This window comes from Triturus cristatus, chromosome 6 (assembly GCF_964204655.1).
Source record: "Triturus cristatus chromosome 6, aTriCri1.1, whole genome shotgun sequence".
Lineage (NCBI taxonomy): Eukaryota > Metazoa > Chordata > Amphibia > Caudata > Salamandridae > Triturus > Triturus cristatus.
In genome coordinates, this window is record NC_140589.1 from 339,888,437 (window position 1) to 339,908,014 (window position 19,578).

The 19,578-nt window shown below is 45.2% G+C and overlaps 1 protein-coding gene across 1 annotated transcript in view; it reads right to left on the reverse strand.

The window, feature by feature from the left end:
- Nucleotides 1-19,578, reverse strand: part of TAF1B (TATA-box binding protein associated factor, RNA polymerase I subunit B) — a 1,023,302-nt gene that overhangs the window by 132,896 nt on the left and 870,828 nt on the right. Inside the window, exon 13 of the mRNA XM_085610722.1 lies at nucleotides 19,025-19,095. Within this exon, the coding sequence (XP_085466848.1) occupies nucleotides 19,025-19,095 (71 nt within the window). The remainder of the gene's footprint in view (nucleotides 1-19,024; nucleotides 19,096-19,578) is intronic.

The window sequence follows — 19,578 nt, forward strand, 5'->3', positions numbered from 1 at the left end:
CCTGGGAAAATGGAGTCAATGGTTACTAAGTCATAGAGTGGATAGAGTATACCACTAATCAAATGTAACACCGATTTATCTCTCAGTTAGCGCTGCCCACGGGATCTGATCATTCAAGCCTTCCCGGTCTGTCCTGAGACGGTGCACCCATCGCTGTTCAATCTTGAATAATGCTCTCTGTGTAATCCTGGGGTGTGTCTCAAGGATTAACCATCTTAGGGAGTCTGGTGTGTGGTTGTTCTCTTTACAGTGGGTATATAGTTTAGTAGTGATTCTTTGACATCTCACATTGCTCTTGTGCTCTGTAATGCGAGTTCTTACTGGTCGCATGGTCATGCCTACATATCTCTGTTCACAGGGGCAGGTGATCAGGTAAATGCATTGCGTGGTATTGCAATTAGTATGACGCTGTAGCCTCCATGTAAATGAGTCTGAGAGCACCACCTCTTTAGTCACCACAGTTTGATGACACACTGAACAGGAACCACACGGATAGTGTCCTCTCACTGGAGGGAGACCCCAGAGGGTGTTTTGTACCTGGTGGTTAGTCTGTCTGGGTCTCGTGTTGATAAGAATATCCTTGAGGTTTTGTGTGCGTTTGAAAGCAAACCGCGGCGGCGGGATAGTGAGGTCACCCGCTGTGAGGATCCCCCAATGCTTCTTAATGATACCCTTGATGGTGGTGGAGTTGGGGGTGAATGAAGTGACACAGGTCAAGGTATCTGTCTTATCCTTGATGTTAGGTTGTAGTAAGACTTCACGTGGATTGTTACGAGCCCTCTTTAGTGAGTTTTTTACTTTGTGCTCGGGATAACCTCTCTGCCTCAGATTAGAGCTCAGTTGGTCAGCTTCAATTAGGTAATCGTTGGTGGTAGAGCAATTCCTCCTCAGGCGGAGAAATTGTCCAAAGGGTAAATTATCCCTGAGGGCCTTAGGGTGGTGGCTACTGTATAAGAGCAAACTATTCCTATCAGTAGGTTTTTTGTAAAGTGTGGTGCTAAGGCCTGTGTCCCCTAATGTGACCATGAGATCCAAGAAAGGTACATTCCAGTCAGAGATAGTATGTGTAAATTTCAAGAATGGATTCTGGGCATTGATCCAATTGCAAAATGCTAGGCATGTCTGGAGATCTCCTTTCCAGAAGATCAAAATATCGTCAATAAAGCGCCTCCACAGGGTTAGATTACTGATGTAAGGGTTACTGGGGTGCCTGACGATCTCATCCTCAAAACTGGCCATGTAAATACAGGCCACACTAGGGGCAAAGGTACTACCCATCGATGTTCCCTGTGATTGGTGGAATAACTGTGCATTGTACTCGAAGTAATTCTCAGTTAAAGCCAATGTGGCGCACTCCATCACAAAAGAAATGGGAGTAGGTGACATCCATTCTTCTTTCATCAGGGCATTCTCGATAGCCACCAAGGTGGCACGTTGGGGGATATTTGTGTATAAAGCTTCCACATCCAACGTTACCAGGAGGTCGATATTACTGGTGTCATGTGTCTCCTCTATGATTTGTAAGATATCTGTGGTGTCACGGACGTAAGAAGGAGTTTTTTTGACCAGAGGTTGTAAGAAATGATCAACAAATCTCGAGAGGGGTTCCAGGAGGGAACCTATACCTGATACAATCGGTCGTCCCGGGACAGGTGTAGTGCCCTTATGTATCTTGGGCAGAGTGTAAAAGTATGGGGTCTTAGGCTCCCTGGTGTTCAGGAATTCAGCTTCCTTTTTACTGATCCAACCGTTACTCTCTGCTTCAAAAGTAATGGTCGCGATCCTGGTGGTAAGCCTCGGTGTGGGGTCAGTGGAGATCGGCGTGTAGTACTTAGTGTTGTCAAGTTGGCGTCTACACTCTCTGTCATAGTCAGCGGTATTCTGTATCACCGTCGCTCCTCCCTTGTCTGCCTGTTTGATGATAATACTATTGTCATTGGCTAAGGTTTTAGCAGCTGACAATTCCGCACTGGACATGTTGTGGTAAAATCCCCTAGTAGGAATTGCACCCAAGTCACGAAGCACAGCTTTCTCAAATGTGAGTACTTCAGGTGGCACCATGTTGTTGGTGGGGGTAAATCTAGACGGGTTACGTAAGCCCGTATCCATAGACTCGATGGCTGGCTGGTCTTGAAAGAAAGCCTTGAGGCGTATCTTTCTGAGGAATTCATGTATCTCACAATTGTCCCTAAAATTGTCAGTTCTCGGTGTAGGGACAAATCCGAGTCCCTTTGTGAGAACCGCCTCCTCCAAAGGACTCAGGGGTCTGTCTGAAAGGTTCACCACTAATTCTTTTTCCCTCTGTTCCTGCCCCTGGGTGCTGACTGGAATTGTTCCTGATCCTGCCACTGAACTCCTTTGGTTGGCCCTCTTTTTCGACCTCTTCCTCTGCCCCAACCTCTGTCTAAAAAAGGAGGGTTTCCAGGGGGATAGAATTGAGGCTGGCCATGTGGAAACATAGGGTACTGCCAGAAGGGAGGTTGTGGTGGACCCGTGAAAACCGGGGCATTATTGTAAACAGGGTAAGGTGATTGAAAACTCCTTTTCCCCACCCCACCCTGTTTGTTGCCATACCACATGGCGGTGGTGTTGTCCGTGAACACCTGCACTACCCTTCCTTAGACGGAAGGAAGGAATACCTACAGTGCCAGTCGAATTGCTCAGAGCGCCAGAAGATTGAAATGGAGCCCATTCTCCGCCGGAGACCAGAGGCCTCTGATCTCCGCCTCTCCCATGTGGCTGTTACATCCCAGGAGTGCAGCATCTGTCACCACTGTGAACTGTGGTTGGGGAAGGGAGAGGGATCAGCAGTTGACCCAATCCTGGTTTGTGAGCTACCACTGCAATTGGTGTGGGGTGCCCTTCGAGATCTGGATGCAATCGGAAAGATTCCACTGATGCTGCACCCCCTGGAACTTCAGGTCCCACTGCAGAGCCCACATATGCCACTTGGCATGATCTACCAGAAGGCTGCAGGAGGCCAAGAGGCCCAGCAGCTTCAAGGTCATTCTCACCGAAACCCGGGATAGTGGCTGAAACAGCGGTATCATAGCCTGAATATCCCAGACTCGCTGCTTGGGAGGACAAGCCTGAAACTGAACTGTTTCCAGAACTGCTCTGATGAAAAGGAGCTGCTGAGAGAGAATCAGGTGTAACTGACACGTTGATAGTGAACCCCAGCGAGCTCAGGAGGTCCGCCTTAGTCTGGAGGTGGGAGTCGACAGCCTGAGGCAAGCCCGCATTCAACAGCCAGTTGTCGAGATAGGGGGAAGACTGGAACCCCTGATCTGCGCAGATGAGCTGCGATCACAGCCATCACTTTCGTGAACACCAGAGGGGCACTGGTAAGGCCAAAGTGTAGCACGGTAAACTGAAAATGCTCGTGGCCTACCGTGAACCGTAAGTAACGCCTGTGGGCTGGCACGACGGGGATGTGGAAATAAGCATTCTGCAAGTCCAACGCTACCATCCAGTCTCCTCGGTCGAGGGCAGACAGGACCTGAGCTAATGTCAACATTTTGAACTTCTCCTTCCGGAGGAAGCGGTTGACAGCCCTGAGATCCATGATAGGACGCAGGCCTTTGTCCTTCTTGGGTACCAGGAAGTAGTGGGAGTAACAACCACAGCCTAATTCTGGAACAGGGACTCGCTCGATAGCTCCCTTGGCCAAGACAGCCGTAACTTCCTGACGGAGAAGGGCCAAGTGATCCTTCGACATGCGATGGAGTGTGGGTGGCATAGAGGGAGGGGTAGTCTTGAAGGAAAGGGAGTAGCCCCTTCGGACTATCTACAAAACCGACTTTACGGACGTGATGTTGTGCCAGTGGGGGAGGTGATGGCAGATCCTGCCACCCACTGGAAACTAGTGGCTCTGAAAGGTTGGACTAGAAAGGCTTGGAGGCTGCTGCAGAGGGGGCACTGGTGGACTGGCCCACCCGCTAGCCCCCAGACCAACGGCGGTAGGTCCCGCATCCCCGGCCGCGCAGCGGCTGGGTAGGTAGCGCCAGCTTGTGGCTCTGGGTGGAACATGGCGGGGCACCCCTTTCGTAGCCATGAAAGGGGCGAAAAGTGGACTGAAAGGGTGAGCGGTGACAGCGAGGCCCAAGGATCTGGCCGTAGCTCAAAAGTCCTTGAAGCGATTGAGCGCATTGTCCACCTTGTCGCCGAAAAGGCGACGGTCATCAAAGGGCATATCTAAAAGGGTTGACTGGACATCCCCGGAGAAGCCAGTGGACCTTAGCCAAGCATAGTGCCTCAGGTCTTCCGACGTAGAAATCGTTCTACCCAGTGAGTCAGCGGTATCCAGCCCACATCGAATGGCGAAGTTTGTTGCGTCTCTACCCTCTGCGACCGCACGGGAGAGTACGACCCAGGCCTCTTCCGGGCACTGTGGCAGCACTTGCGCAACCATGTCCCACACAGAGTGGGTGTAACGTCCCAAGAGATATGCAGTCTTCACCGACCGCATTACCAAGCTGGCGGAAGAAAACGTCTTCTTCCCTAGATGGTCCAGCTTCTTGGATTCCCTACCTGGGGGAGCAGTAGGGAACGCGCCTTTGGACGTTGAGGCTTGGACCACCAAGCTCTCGGGAGTAGGTTGTTGGGAGAGGAAAACGGGGTCGCTCGGGGCCGGGCGGTGGTGTCGGGCAATCATCCTATCCACAGGAGCCCCTGTGCTGGGCTTGGACCAAGTGCCCAGAAGGGTGTCTGTGAGGACCTCATTGAACGGCAGCAGGGGCTCCGAAGAGGCCGCTGCCGGCAGAAGCTCCTCAGTCAGGAGGTTAGTCCTGACTGCCACCGTAGGAAGCTCAAGGCCCAAGGCCTCAGCCGACCTACGCAACACCACAGCGTAGGAGGCTCCCTCCTCCGTGGAGAAAGCATACCAAGGTCTGGCGAAGTATACAGACCACTGGCCTCACCCAGCCTGGCTCTTCCAGCTGGTCTGCCAGAGGGTCCACAGACCCCTCCAAGTCCGCCTCCCTCTCCTCTGGCTGCCACTCAGGGCGAAAAGGAAAGCCAAGGTAGAATAAAGGAATAAAAGTACCAGTCGGTACTGGCATGGGTCGGCACCGGTACTGGCGTGGGTAGGCGCGGGTCCGGCTCGGTGTCCAAGTCGAGGGGGAGGCCAGGGTCCACGCTGGCCGGTCGGAGGTGGCAGAGGCATCGCCAGAGGGATTGCTCGGAGGTGGCAGAGGTGTCATGAGGTCGACCGGCCCCGATCCGGATCTAGGCCTGGATCCTAGGGGGCCCGGAGCCGCAAGCATCAAAGGCCTAGAGGCCCCAGCCGTGTCTTCAGGGCCCGAAGGCACGCTGGTCGCGTCAGGCTGCCCAAAGATGGAGTGGAGGGCTTCGTAAAATGCACGAAGATGGGCAGGGGGTGCTCTGGCTCCCGGAAAGAGAGGGAAGCTCGGAGCCATCCCTGTAGGTGGTGGTGACTCCGCGACAGGTCCAGCGACCTCCCTCTTGACCGGAACCTCTAGCGACGTGGAGCTGACTGCCGGGCCTCCAGTAGCTTTCGGGACTTCGGGTCATGCTGCAGGCAGAGGCACACGAGGTGCAGGTCTGTGACAGGCATCAACTTGTGACAGGAATCACAAGGCTTGAAGCCGGTCCGACGATGGAACATCCTTATGTGCACCAGGAGTAGAACGACTCGAAAAAGATGTCGACAAAAGTCCAAAAAGTGTTAGTCGAAAAATGACTAAGGGTACCGCTGACGTTAGCGTGTAGGGGTTCATCTAAGTAGATACGCGGCGCCATCCCGGCGATCATGACGACAAACGCAGAGTCCACCCATGCCACCTACCAACGTGCAGGGGTACTGATAAGAAACAATTCTCTGGATCCAGTCTGACGCCTGGGGGTAATTCTAAGGTAAGGAATCTATAACTAATAGTCTCTTTCAGATACATTGAGTCATCATCGTGTTGCCGTTCACGCTGCAGGGAATTCACTAGCTGATGAAGCCGCAAACTCGACGGTTCGCACTTCATCAGTTTTTGCAATCACTTGTTCGAGTACGAGAAGAGACAGAGACATCATGGTTGCCATCAATGTTGCAGGCAATGACACACACATGCCAAAGACTTTCCATTCAAGTACTCCTACAAGTAAGAGGCACAAAAGACACTGTATGCTAAGATTCCAGGAGTGGGGGACAGAGTAATACCAAACAGTGATCGTAGATTAGGATTATTTCTGGCTGCACATGAGGGTTTGTCACATGCAGGGGCGGCTGCTACATTTTCACTATTGCAGTAACACTATTGGTGGCCGGGTTTTTACAAACAGACCAAGTCCTTTGTCCTAAGATGCAACAACTGTCAGCAGAAGAAGGGTTCCACCATGGCACGTCCACCCCAGACACTTCTTTTGAATTTTAACAAGAAGTAGGCTTGTGTTTATTTGGACCATTGCGGCCCCCTATCATCTGACGGGGCTTACAAGTATATCTTGGTGGTAGTGGATTTCTGCTCTTGATTCCTGTGGGTATGGCCACAGCGATCGGCTGATGCCCAAACTGTTATAAAGGATCTAAGAGTCTTTATTGGGACATACGCAGTTGGCAAAATGCTTTCTGATCAGGGTCCGGTGGTTAGCTCTCTGGGTTAGAAAGAGGCCATGGGAACTTTGGTGTGACTCTGCGTTTCTCGTCTACATACCATCCAGAGGGAAACGCGGCTGTGGAGAGGAAAAAACTGGACTTAAAGCAGTCTTTAACAGCAAGGGTATTAGGCTTGGGTCGCAGTTGGGTCCATCACCTATATGGGGTTCAGAAAGCTTTAATTAATATAGAAAGAAAGTCACTGGGTGGTCAGACTTCTTTTTTTTTTTTTTTAAACAAAGTTTATTGGCATTTGATATTAGTTCGGCCATGGTGGTCGGACTTCTTATGAGATCCTGTTTGGGGTTAAAATGTGGGTTCCAGATCTCAATAATGTCAGCAAAGTGGCAGCAGAAACAACGTGTGACATAAATAAACGTTAGGCTGTTTTACAGGAATTATATGATTTATGGGAAGAACAAAGCAACATCCAGGTAAAATACACTGCCACTGGAGAAGTGAAGGTTGATCAGGCACGGACCAGCTGGGTCCCAAAGGTTTGGGATCTGAGCAGAGAAAAGATTGTGGACAAGAAAGAATTTGGGCAATCTAACAGGGCCAGAGTGCCTGTGCCTGTGCCTGTCCTGGCTGTTGAAGGTACACAAACAGTACTTCTTCCGCCCCTTATCCGACTCTGAGACAAACGTTTTGTCTCTATTGATCTGATCACATCACACTATGTGGCGGATTCTCAAAAGTAAGCCGCATGGACTCCTGGGTAGCTATCTATCTCCTCTCGCTGCCATACAGGAGGTTCAGATTGAAGCTTTAATTACAAATGAAGCCTGCTCTCTTCAACAAGAGACAACGATATACAACAAGGAAGTATGCCTTCTACCTGTTTCGAAAACAACGAGTCAACAAGTACAGAAACACAGATTTAAATTCAGAATCTTGAAAAGAAAAAGGTCTACATCAATGTACAACAAATCGAGTCTTTATCTAATTCAAACCAACCTGCTGAGCTGCCCAAGACAGACCAGACTGATTTTGGATACTTCATTGACTTTGATGACTTCTCATCTGACGTATCGGAAGCACCACCGACCCTACCAGCCCTGCTATTTGAGCTGAAGGTGAGTGTTCTCTATCTTTGGTTGAAAAGAACCTACCTTGTTTCTTCATGGTTACACCTTTGGATTACATTTGCATTACGTTTCCTAATCCTTTGGACTGGTTTTGTGACTGTGTTCTTCCTTCTCCTGAATGGACATTTGGTCCTACAACGCTCTGCAGTACACATAGAAAACTTGGTTCTGAAACCACATGCATCATCACACCATGAGCAAAGAGACTTGTCCCTGGTGAAAATTTAAGCTGTTCAAGTTCCAGATGGCACTGTTTGGGAGAAGGTATCGTTTGATATGTATGATACCAAACTTTTGCAAATTCCACATTTGTTTACAATTTTCTTAAATGACATTATCACCCCTAGTATCATTTCTGATGATTGGGACATTGATACAGTATATGAAATGTTAGAAGATCTAGAACATTCCATTGTGTTTTTTTCCGATGAGTTATATGATGGTACAGCTAATTTTGATGAAACGTTCTGTTTTCAACCTTGAGGTCATCATTTTCTACATAAGGCTAGTACACCTCATGAAGCATTTAACTTTACACAATGGGAACATTACCAAGGGGTAGTTCAAAAGCATTTGCACAGAAGTTTGACTAATTTTCTGGTTATGATACGTCTAACCCAGCCTCATTTTATTATAGGCTTGCACCATCACCTGCAAAGAAAAATATGTTAACTGACACTAAGCTGATTTGCTTTGCTTCTTTCCTTTCCCAGCTCTCTGCACAAGGTTTTGACTTTGGACGGATACAGTAGATTTAAAATCGATCAGGAGGAATAACGATTGGCAGGTTCAGGAAACGGAGGCTTTATTTAAGGCCTGTTTAATACCACAACAAATGGTTTTCCTGAACAAAATTGTGCAACAGACAATGTGCCTTGGCTTGGTCAAGATAATGGATTTGATTGAACACACAAAGGTATCCTGCTCTTAACACGATTTGACAACTGGCAGCAGTTAAGACCATATGATCAAAGCATAATTGATAACATGCTGCGTAACAGTAAGCATAACTCATCAGATCCCAACTAGAAGGATGGTTAGTCTGGGTGCTAGACGCTAACAAATGTCAGAATAGATTCCTAGGTAATAGCAAGGGATTTACAGCAACTATGCCTGACATGTGATATTTGCAGAGAAGTGTTGGGAAGTTGTGCCTTGATTGGCTAAAAACCTCTACACCGTATCAGGTACAACAGCACTTGTCCCTTCAATCTGATGACCTAGACTTACAAGACCTTTTAATGAGTCCTCGGAAACCACGTCAAAAGCACTTCCTTTATGCCCTCTATAATGAAATATCGCAACAAGAGTCTGCTGAAAGGCTAAGTGAGATTGACAGGGCCAACTTAGAATGGGGTCTTGCAGTAGCGGACAATGGTAGGACTACCATATAGTCTATAATGTATTCTCTAGATAACACTGTCTCATACACAATAGATGTGCTTCAGCAAGACTTGTCTGCGCTATTGTTAAGCTGCCCACTACAGACACTACATTTTGGCCACACATAAACATCACAAATATGTTTTAAAAATACCACATTTCAGAACAACAGATAGCTGTAACACGAAAGGATGCAAAATACACTATGTTCCATATTGAAAGACTAGAGAAATTACCCTCTACCGTTGCTGAGATAGCATCCTCGGAATTGATAATCCATGGGTACATTACACTACCAATCTCGACTTTCCACTTTCAGTACTGTCTACAGCACCATTAAGTTGGGAGATATGAAGCTTTGGGTAAAGGCTACATACACAAACAATGGGAGCTTCCTTTCACATTCCGGTGTCGAATAAGGATACTGAAGTTTTTCTAAGCTGCTCTTACTGCGAAAATACTTTAAGTGGGACCCTAGTATGAAAGGACATTTCGTTGCACGAAGCATGCTTTGCGAGTGTGGTGAACTTGGCCTGCTACTTGAATAGGTCTCTGGCAGCAGATTGTTCTCGAATGGGAGTTACCTGATGTTGAACAGCCATTGTTACGTCTTGTACACAAGTCCTGTTTCCGCCTCCCCATGTAGTTACGGAGGATACGCTACGGCCTTTAATTAATATTACCAACATGCGTTTTGTTGTCCTGAGCAAACTGAAAGCCTTATTATTTCAAAAGGATGAGGCCTTTACTTTGGCCAAGGAGACGTTTGATCTTCAGGTGGCATGTTCCTCTTTGGAGATGCAGGTACTTCTCCGTACCAAGTTCCCACAACATATTCAGAACCTGGTCCATCTTATTTTTAACATGTCTAGTACGACTGGAATTGTAGTTTTTTTTTTAAGGAGCACTGGCTCTGGGTTGGTCAGCACCTTCCAGATGGTGGTTGGAGTTGTTCCATCCATTCTCAGAAGCATCTTTGGAAGTTTTCTACTGGTCCTGCTCCTAGTTGCACGGATATTGTTTTCAATATTTTTTTCTCTGCAATGGATGTGCCAGTTCAAGATCAAATGGACCTGGCACTGCCTCATGTCCTGGTATGTCATGAATCCATGGTGCAATTCTTTTGCATCCCTTTGCTTTGAGAACTGGATGAGCATAGGTTACGGTCATTTCGGCCAGTATGGCTTCATTGCGTACAGCCTGTGTTCCGCTGCCTCTTGAACACTTATGAATGTGCCCTGGACTCGTACTTTGGGTCGCAATTGGTGTAATCTTCTGACATACACATACTAATGGACCTACTGAAGCTGTCCCTTGCGGATTCCATTGCTCTTGGCCGCATTCTATAAGCTTCCCTGGGTTGCCTCCGCACCTGTGGTTTGAATCTTGGCTCTGTTTCGACTGAACACCGAGTCGCTGACTTTGCTCCCTCAGCGGATGTTGTGGTGGTTGGATGGGAACATACTTGCTCTATTAATTTGCTCCGAGATGTGCCTCTGGGATCAGCAATGTTTTGTCTACCATTCGGAACATGTAAACATTTGGCTTTCCGTGAGGTGGGAACTTTTGATTTGGGCTGTTTTTAACTTCCAAATTTGTTTTAAATTGCCTTACATTTTATTGTTTTAAGTTTAACAGCTATCAGCTTTCTTTATGCTTTGGGCCTCCAAATTGAATGAGTGCCTGATTTTAAAGCGATTTCTTATCATCCTTATATTATATAACTTTTAGAATTTTCCTTTATATATGCTAATTCATTTTTTAATGGTTTAGTTTGTTTTGCATAACTTCTTAGCCAACCTATGTACGAGGAGTAGGTGTCATGTGCCCGAGTTTGGTCTCATAGGATATAGTGCCATTTTTACATATACACAGTTCTTTCCTAAAGTTGCCTTCATTTTGCCACTTCGACTTTTGACACACATTTGCATTTGTGACACTTGGTTCAGTTTCTTAGAAACATTGACCTTGCTAACATGGAGAACCTCGTGAGAAAACTATCACACTGCCTTGCCATTGTGTACAAGACCTCACATGCGTTATACAAATGTGTTTGTTATTCCAACCATATGACGACACAGCTATATATGGAATACAAACAATGGCAGCCTGATCACAATGTCGGCCCATGGCAAGGATGTCTGTTTAGGGTTCGCCTGCGTAAAATCTCTTGTATTTAATACATCTTAAAAGTGGGCTCTTCTCAGTTCTCATGCTGAATTACTGTGTTAATTCGCTTTTGTGTAGAACTTTTTTTTGTGATAACTTCCCCTGACTGCACGCATTCAAGATACTTCTATTACAGCTGTTCACACTGTTTAAGACCCATTCACTGTCAAGATAAGATCTCTTCCCCTGGAAAAGGCAGACAGCTTCTAACAGTATGCTGAAATATATGCTTTTCATTACTTAGTTGTGTAAAGCAGATGCTTTAGCCTTGGAACATTTGTGGCATTGCCTATTCATGCCTCAGTACCTTTCTTAGCACTTTGTAGTCATTATCGATAGATTTTTTCAACTTAATCTATTTGGTCAATATGATCCAATTCTAAATGTTGTAATAGACACTGCACGTTAAAAATAAGGTGAATGTACAAGAGCTATGCTATATTGTACTACTAAACAGGCAGCCGGAAATGCAATTACCTTGTAGACAATAGGGTCATGATTTGAATGGTGCAGCAGGTGCAGTAGCACCAGGGCCAAAAGGTGTCAGAACTCCTCTAAACACCTAATATTGCTATATTTTACTACTATGCAGGCAATCACGTTGCAGTTTCCTTGCAGTTTAAAGAGGCTTGATTTAAATGGTTCAGCAGGTGCATTGGCACTGGGGCCAAAAGTTGTCATAACCCCACTAAACACCAAATACTGCTATATTTTACTACTAAATTGGCCGTCACAAGTGCAGTTATCTTGCAGGCAACAGGGTCCTTATTTGAATGGTGCAGCAGGAGCAGTGGTACGGGGCCCAAACTCTCCAGGCACTCCACTAAACACTGATAATTGCTATATTTTACAGCTAAACAGGCAGTCACAAGTGCAGTTATCTTTTAGGCACTAGGTTCATGATTTGAATGGTGTAGCAGGTGCAGTGGCAGCGAGCCAAAAAGTTGTCAGAACTCCTCTAAACACCTAATATTGCTATATTTTACTACTAAACAGGCAGTCACAATTGCAGTTACTTTGCAGTTGAAAGGAGCTTGATTTAAATGGTGCTGCGGGTGCAGTGGCACCAGAGCCAAACGTTGTCATAACTACACTTAACATAAAATATTGCTATATTTTACTACTAAACAGGCAGTCACAAGTGCAGTTATCTTGCAGGCAACAGGGTAATTATTTCAATGGTGCAGCAGGGGCACTGGGCCGAAAGGTTATCAGAACTCTGCTAAACACCTGATATTGCTATAGTTTACAACTAAACAGGCAGTCATAAGTGCAGTTATCTAGCAACCTCTAGTGTCATGATTTCAATGGTGCAGCAGGTGCAGTGGCACCGGTACCAAAAGCTCTAGGCACCCCAACAAACACTTAGTATAGCTATATGTTATTCCTAAACAGGCAACCACAAGTGCAGTTACCTTGCAGACAACAGGGTCACAACTTGAATGGTGCAGTAGGTACAGTAGCACTGGGCCCAAAAGTTGTCAGAACTCCTCTAAACCCATACTATTGCTAGAGTTGACTACTCAACAGGCAGTCACAATTGCATTTATCTTGCAGTTAAAAGGGACTTGATTTAATGGTGCAGCAGGCGGAGTGGCACTGGGGCCAAAAGCTCTAGGGACCCCACTAACCCCAGATTATTGCTAAATTTTACTACTAAACCAGACAGTCACAAGTACATTTATCTAGCAGGCAATAGGGCCATGATTCGAATGAGCAGCAGGTGCAGTCGCACCAGGACAAAAAGCTCTAGGCACCCCACTTAACACCTAACATTGCTATATTTTACTACTAAACAGGCAGTCACAAGGGCAGTTACCTTACAGACAACAGGGTCATGATTTGAATGGTACAGCAGGTGCAATGGCACCGGGCCCAAAAGTTGTCAGAACTCCTCTAAACCCATACTATTGCTAGAGTTGACTACTCAACAGGCAGTCACAATTGCATTTACCTTGCAGTTAAAAGGGACTTGATTTGAATGGTGCAGCAGGCAGAGTGGCACTGGGGCCAAAAGCTCTAGGGACCCCACTAACCCCAGATTATTGCTAAATTTTACTACTAAACCAGACAGTCACAAGTACATTTATCTAGCAGGCAATAGGGCCATGATTCGAATGAGCAGCAGGTGCAGTCGCACCAGGACAAAAAGCTCTAGGCACCCCACTTAACACCTAACATTGCTATATTTTACTACTAAACAGGCAGTCACAAGGGCAGTTACCTTACAGACAACAGGGTCATGATTTGAATGGTGCAGCAGGTGCAATGGCACCGGGCCCAAAAGTTGTCAGAACTCCTCTAAACACCTAATATTGCTAGATTTTACTACTATACAGGCAGACACAATTGCAGTTATCTTTGCTTGATCTGAATGGTACAGCAGGTGCAGTGGCATCGGAGCCAAGAGCTATAGGGACCCCACTAAATGCAGAATATTACTCAATTTTACTGCTAAACAGCCAGTCACAAGTGCAGTTATCTAGCAGGCACTAGGGCCTTGATTTCAATGGTGGTGCAGGTGCAGTGGTTCCGTGGCCAATAGATGTCAGAACTCCTCTAAACACCAAATACTGCCATATTTAACTACTAAATAAGCAGTCACAAGTGCAGTTAACTTGCAGGCACTAGGGTCATGATTTGAATGGTGCAGCAGGTGCAGTAGCACAGTGCCTAAAAGTTGTCAGACCGCCTCTAAACACATAATATTGCTATTACATCAATGAATTATATTACTTCCCTCTTTCAGTTCATTTTTCAAAATGTTGCTATTACTTACCCGCACTATACCATTAGTAACAGCACAATGTATTGCTTTTTTGTGCATAAACAAGTCATAACACTTCAACAGACTTTCTGTAACTTATATTGTACTCAGCAAGCTACAACTTACAACAAAAACAGCTTATTATTAATCACATAGGCGAAACCCAATACATTTACCAATGCTTGTTCCATATATAACCTTTTGCATTCCAAGTATAATCAGAAGAGACACTTCTGCCGACTTCGAGGGGTCCTTGCATGCTGAAGCTTTCACCCAGCAGCTGGCTGACATCTCCGTGAGGGGTGTCCAGTTCGTGACCAAGACTGAGTCCTACACTCTTACCCACCAGATGAAGGGGTTAGATCATCCAGAAATGGGTATCTTGGCAGATCATCTATTTACACCTTAGACACGTAGGTTAGGGTTTGCATCAAAGGAGTACGTTAGACTGTTAAAATTAGGGCTTCTGGTTATATGGTATTTATTTTTTAAACATTTCTGTCTGCATTTATCCATATTTATTTTTTTCCAATCTCATTGGTATTTATCCATATTTAGTTTGTGTTTTATGGACAAATGGAGTATTAAAATTGTATATTTCTACATTTATTTAACTGATAAACATGCACTTATACTTTGATGCCTGTTGTGTTTTTAGCAAATTAACTAGCCAATATAGCAAAACACGACACCCAAGGCTATATTAGCATTATATACAAATATATGTTAAAAATATGCCTGCATTTAAGGAAATCTCATCCTGTTTTTCAACTCCCCATGTTGTCTATCTGCTCAGCTGTTGCCTGGAATTCATGAAGGGCAGCATGAAATGTCACTCACAAGAAGCACAATTTTCTGTATTATTCCATTTACCGGAAACACGTTGCTTTCTGTTTGTATTTATCTGTAAAAAAACAGTCAAAATGGGAAACTGGGAGCCCTAGTTATAATACTGTATATGAATGCATATATAAGTTGTCTCAAAATGATGGTGGAACCCTTCGTTTTGTTCACTGTCTTGTCACTTATTATAACTTTTGTCTGCTTTTGTCTATTGTTCATTGAAGCACATATTTTGTATACAAGAATCACTTTGTTTCTATACAAATTGAAATATGTCCCTTTGTGTATTCTCTACATATTGCTCAGAGCAAAAGAGCACGAGAGCCTGAGTGAAAGATTCTACATCCAACACCACAGTTGCTGAGGGAACAGGGTTGTCATATTCAGTAGCTGCTAGAACTGGTTGCTCCCTATCTAGGTTTGGGCGGCTAGTGGTAGCACTGTGGGCTAATTGGTCCAAGGGACGACATACCCTGCGGGGGTGCATTATGACGTTCATAAACACGCAGTTCCTACCGATTAAAGGAGACTACACTACAGTTTTACTTGAGAAAGTGTAAGCCGTACAACCTGAAAGGGCAATAGAGTGGGGACAATCTCTCGTACATCTGGCAGACTCTGCACCAGCACATTTCCAGTAAATTCTTTATTTGAAAATTAAGAATGCATGATTTCAACAACTTAAAAAAACACTTGTGCCTAAATATATACTTATTTTACTCATATTGTAAGAAAACAAGATCCAGTGAAAACCTTGTGTGTCTAATAGCTCTATTAAGCTACTCAACCTGTACTGGTCTGGTGGAAATTACTTGATTTTCTAGTCCTGCATCACCCAATTCAACTTGATACATCACAAACTAGCATTTCATGGTAAAGAATGAAAACACAAACACCCAAATGAGGGAAAACAATAGAGAACTTAGCAGCACAGGGGTTGTAAGCTAGGTAAAACTGCAAGGCACATATCTATGCAACTTGTTATGGTAGGTAAATGAGGATGGCTCTGACACCAGTGCTCCACCTTCGAATTAGCATTCTACGTCATGAAATGGAACAATCTGCAACTCTTTAATTATAAGGAAGTGATCCACCCACGAAAAGTAGGACAGGTAAATTGAGGTCTCTAGTCCTCACAAGCATTGTGTCAACGGTAGAATAAGCAAAGTAATAGTTTTATTAGAAGGATAGGGCAATTATCCGGGCTGGGCTCTGTAAAGCAAGCTTTAACTTACTGTCGACAAAAGGGAGCTTCCCGGTTGCAGTACTGTAGTAGTGCTGTGACCAGGTTGTGTGATTGGTTACAAAATGGAGAATCTATGAAATTTAAAATGAAAAGGATCTAAGCTACAATCTCTTGCTCCCCATGTACTGTACACAAAAGCGTGATCTTGCAACAGACGACCCTGAAAAACAGCATAAAGCAGGCGCATGGGAACAAGTGATTAAACATTTGCAGTAATGCCCCTTTATAGACAAAGACGGTCATTACGAAATTCACCTTGGGAAAAAGATCAGTTTCAGGATGAGAACTGGTGGTCTTGTTTTCAGGTCTGCATTGTTACGGGAGCTTGAAGCACATTCACAGAACAACCAGGCCCTTGCAAAAATGTATTGTAAATGAGACTAGTGAAGGCACCATCTTGACTGAGGAACTCAGCCATGGTCGGTCCATTGGGGCTGAGGGCCACACCCCTCACCTTTTGCCTCTCAAGAACAGTGACTGTCAGGATGAGCAAAGGTCGGCCTGACAGACACTCTTTATTTTCAGGTCAGGCAGCCAATACCTAGACATGTGCTAAATGCGCAGGCCTCTGGCTGCCTGAGCTGGACTTTGCTGGGCTGAGGATGTCACAGCTCATGTGCATGTGATCTCCTCAGCTCAGCAAAGGTTCTTGAGGCACTCTACCTCGGTGGTGAGATGTAGCGTCACCCGTTGCCTCGGACCTGGGTGCTTCAGTTTTAAGCCCTAAAGCACCCAGGGTCGAGTATCTATCAGTGACTCTGCTGCCTTAGGTCAGCCAATGATGGGAGGCGGTAGTCCCAACCCTCCTGGGACCTTGAAGGCAGAAATGTGCACGTGTCTGAATGAATGGGTGGGAGTGATTATGTATGTGTGCGTGTGTATCCCATCCGCCACCCTCCCTCCTAAAATTACCGGCCGTCAGTGGGGGAACCTCCTATATTCCGGTGGACTAGAGCTTAGCCATTAAGGTTCCTGTAGGTCACTTCTTGGACTGTGCTCATAAAACTAAAGGGAACTTTAAAGAATGGGGATGTAATGAGTTGCCTTAGAACGTGATAGCAAGCAACGTGGTCCCTCCGAGCTCAAAGGAGAAACGGCAGCACCCACCCCTATGAGCACCATACAGCTGGTCAAACCCACAATCACAGGCAGCAAAATATAAAGGGCCAAAGGCGGGACAGAAACACATAACATAACAGAGTTTAAAAAGTCACAAGCAGGGGCTAATACTTTTAACAGTACAATAAGTGACGCAATGAAACTTTATAGGCCTCAGGTGTTTTAGGTAGGCATTGGCCCTCATTATGAGAGGACTGGTTGGGTAGGAGTTATTTATCAGACCTGGTAAGAAAAGATTCCCGAGGATCATTATTTATCAGGGCTGATAATTAATTGCTATCACAAACCTTCCCCATCCCAATGCGGATTGACATGCAGATTCTGGTGGCTGCTGCACCAAAATCTGCCTATACTGGTATTTACTATTGACCCCCCGCCCCCCAGTAACGTTCGGCTAGTTTAACCTGCCAAAAGTCACCTAGGGGAATTGCAGGAATGCTGTAATTACCGCAGAACTCGTGATTCCGGTCCCTGTGCAACCATGTGTTTGGACAGAGATCAGAAAATAACAAACAAGCCTCTGAGGAGGGCAATCCTGCCTTCCCTTTAAATCCCTACCTTTCTCTAATATTCCATTTTCAACACAACTTCAGCTGTTGCTTTTGGGCAAACATTTGTACGGAAATCATTAACTAGAAATTTTTTCATGGTGTCAAATCCGACTCATCTAAAGATTCCAGATAACCATCCTTTGCCGACCTCCAGTGAAGCCGTCACAGGTGACGGTAGAAAATGGTGGAGCGGCTGTCCCTTACATTTTATAAAGAGGCGTGTGTCTATGTTACACAATAACAGTACAATGCACAAGGAACAACCAGTATCACAAGACCTGCCCTTACTTAAAACAGTACTCTATGTGCCATTACTGTGACTTTTCTTGTGGTAAAGACCGCCACAGGGCTAAAGCTGCTTACTGCTTCACACATGACACATCTATGGTTCTGTTAAAACCCCTTCCTTGAGCTTTGGGAGGTCTATCTGTGCATGTGTATGCTTAGAGTGTTCCTGGTTTTTCCAGCGTGTTTACTAGCCGCACTGCGTGTGTAGCTGGACGCTCTGCTCTACAGTCTTGGTGCAAAATTACTTGCACGCAAATGCTACTTTCTATTCGAGGTGTGCACAACCAGCTGCTGCCTTCCCTCCCTCTTTTAAAGGCATGTCCTTAGTTCAATATATGCTAACAAAGTACTTCGAGAGAGAACACTTGCTGATGGTGACGAGTGCAGTCACCTGTAGAAATACAACAGAGGAAGACACACCTCTTCGTCCCCAGCTGAAATGCTCTAGCCACATAAACTGGGGCCTGTGACAGTGACCGTGCTAATTCTTCAGATGCCTCTGACACATTACTATTACTTCCTCGTTCATCACGGGCAATAAGAAGGACCTTAAAAACTGTTTCAATACAAAATACACAAACAGTGCAGCCATCTTTGTATGCAGAGCTTAGTGCCTCTCGAGATACTGCTACCTCGGCATGGGTGACAGAGAAACAGAGATATTTTTATAGCCCAGCAGAATGCTCAAACTGTGATGATGAAGATAGAGGAGGTGGTAATGCATCAAACAAAAATACAACATACATCAGCTGCAACATAGACTCCAGCCCTAAAAGGCTGGATGTAGTGAAGTGTGAAGTACATAACAGATCATGGAAAGCAGGGGCAAAAATGAACTGTAGAACCTGCATCATGAACTTCTAGGGCCCTTAAAGTGCGCGTATGAGAGCACAACTATTAAAACGTAAAAGTAAAAATAAATTAAGTGGAGCAGGTGAATTATAATCCCAAATAAATGTTACTTACGTTTACTTTTATATTTATGTTGTTTGGTTCTGAGTGAAGAGAAGAGTGTTTTTTCACTTTTCCAAGTATACCTGTTAGGGTAAAACAATAAAAATCAACAAATATCGAAAAGCCGGTCTCCAAACAGATCAAACAGAAACCTATATTGCTGTAAGCACTAATCCACCAAATGTTGCACCTTGACGGCCAGTACTATCATGTAAAGCTCTGACTGTACTGGCCATAAGCAGCTGTCATTTTCAAAGTTTGTCAACATGACAGTTGCTTAAATACAGCTTTGCTTAAGGTAAGATACACGAGCAAGCTTCATTTGAGATTTATACCTTAGCTCACCTGTATAATTTGATATGTAGCGATTTTGAGTTCTTGAGTTAATTACTTGATCCGGTGCAATTTTTTAAACCAAACACTATTTAATTTTGTTGTTGTTTAATTCCCACCCTTTGGGGAAATGTTAATTTTCCTACTAACGTACAGTCATTGCCATTTGACTTTATTGAATGAGAAAGTGGAACGTGCAATAAAATATTTCGCACTGACCAGTTTATTCTACA